The 282-nt window shown below is 67.7% G+C and overlaps 1 protein-coding gene across 1 annotated transcript in view; it reads left to right on the top strand.

Annotated features, from left to right (window-relative positions):
* Window positions 1–282, top strand: part of COMTD1 (catechol-O-methyltransferase domain containing 1) — a 2742-nt gene that overhangs the window by 1737 nt on the left and 723 nt on the right. Inside the window, exons 6-7 of the mRNA XM_006765842.2 lie at window positions 8–31; window positions 108–162. Coding sequence (XP_006765905.1) covers window positions 8–31; window positions 108–162 — 79 coding nt within the window. The remainder of the gene's footprint in view (window positions 1–7; window positions 32–107; window positions 163–282) is intronic.

Raw genomic sequence — 282 nt, 5'->3', positions numbered from 1 at the left:
CCCGGAGCTGGGGCGGCCCCTATGGCGGAAGGTGAGTGTCCCTCTCAGGTCCCCGGAGCCAGCACCGGCAGAAAGGACCTGCTGGCCCTGACCCACTCCACCCGCAGGCTGAAGAGGAACACAAGATTGACCTTCGGTTGAAGCCCGCCCTGGAAACCCTGGGTGAGCACCGGTGTGAAAGGGCCTTGGCGCCATTTCCCAAATAGGGCCATCGGGTGCCAGCTCGTGACCGGGCCCCCCGGACGGGCCTGGGGCAATGCCAGCCCCGCTGCCAGCCTGGGT

This window comes from Myotis davidii, unplaced genomic scaffold (assembly GCF_000327345.1).
Source record: "Myotis davidii unplaced genomic scaffold, ASM32734v1 scaffold800, whole genome shotgun sequence".
Lineage (NCBI taxonomy): Eukaryota > Metazoa > Chordata > Mammalia > Chiroptera > Vespertilionidae > Myotis > Myotis davidii.
Note: the sequence above shows the minus strand (reverse complement) of the source record. Positions and strands in the feature narration are given on the sequence as shown.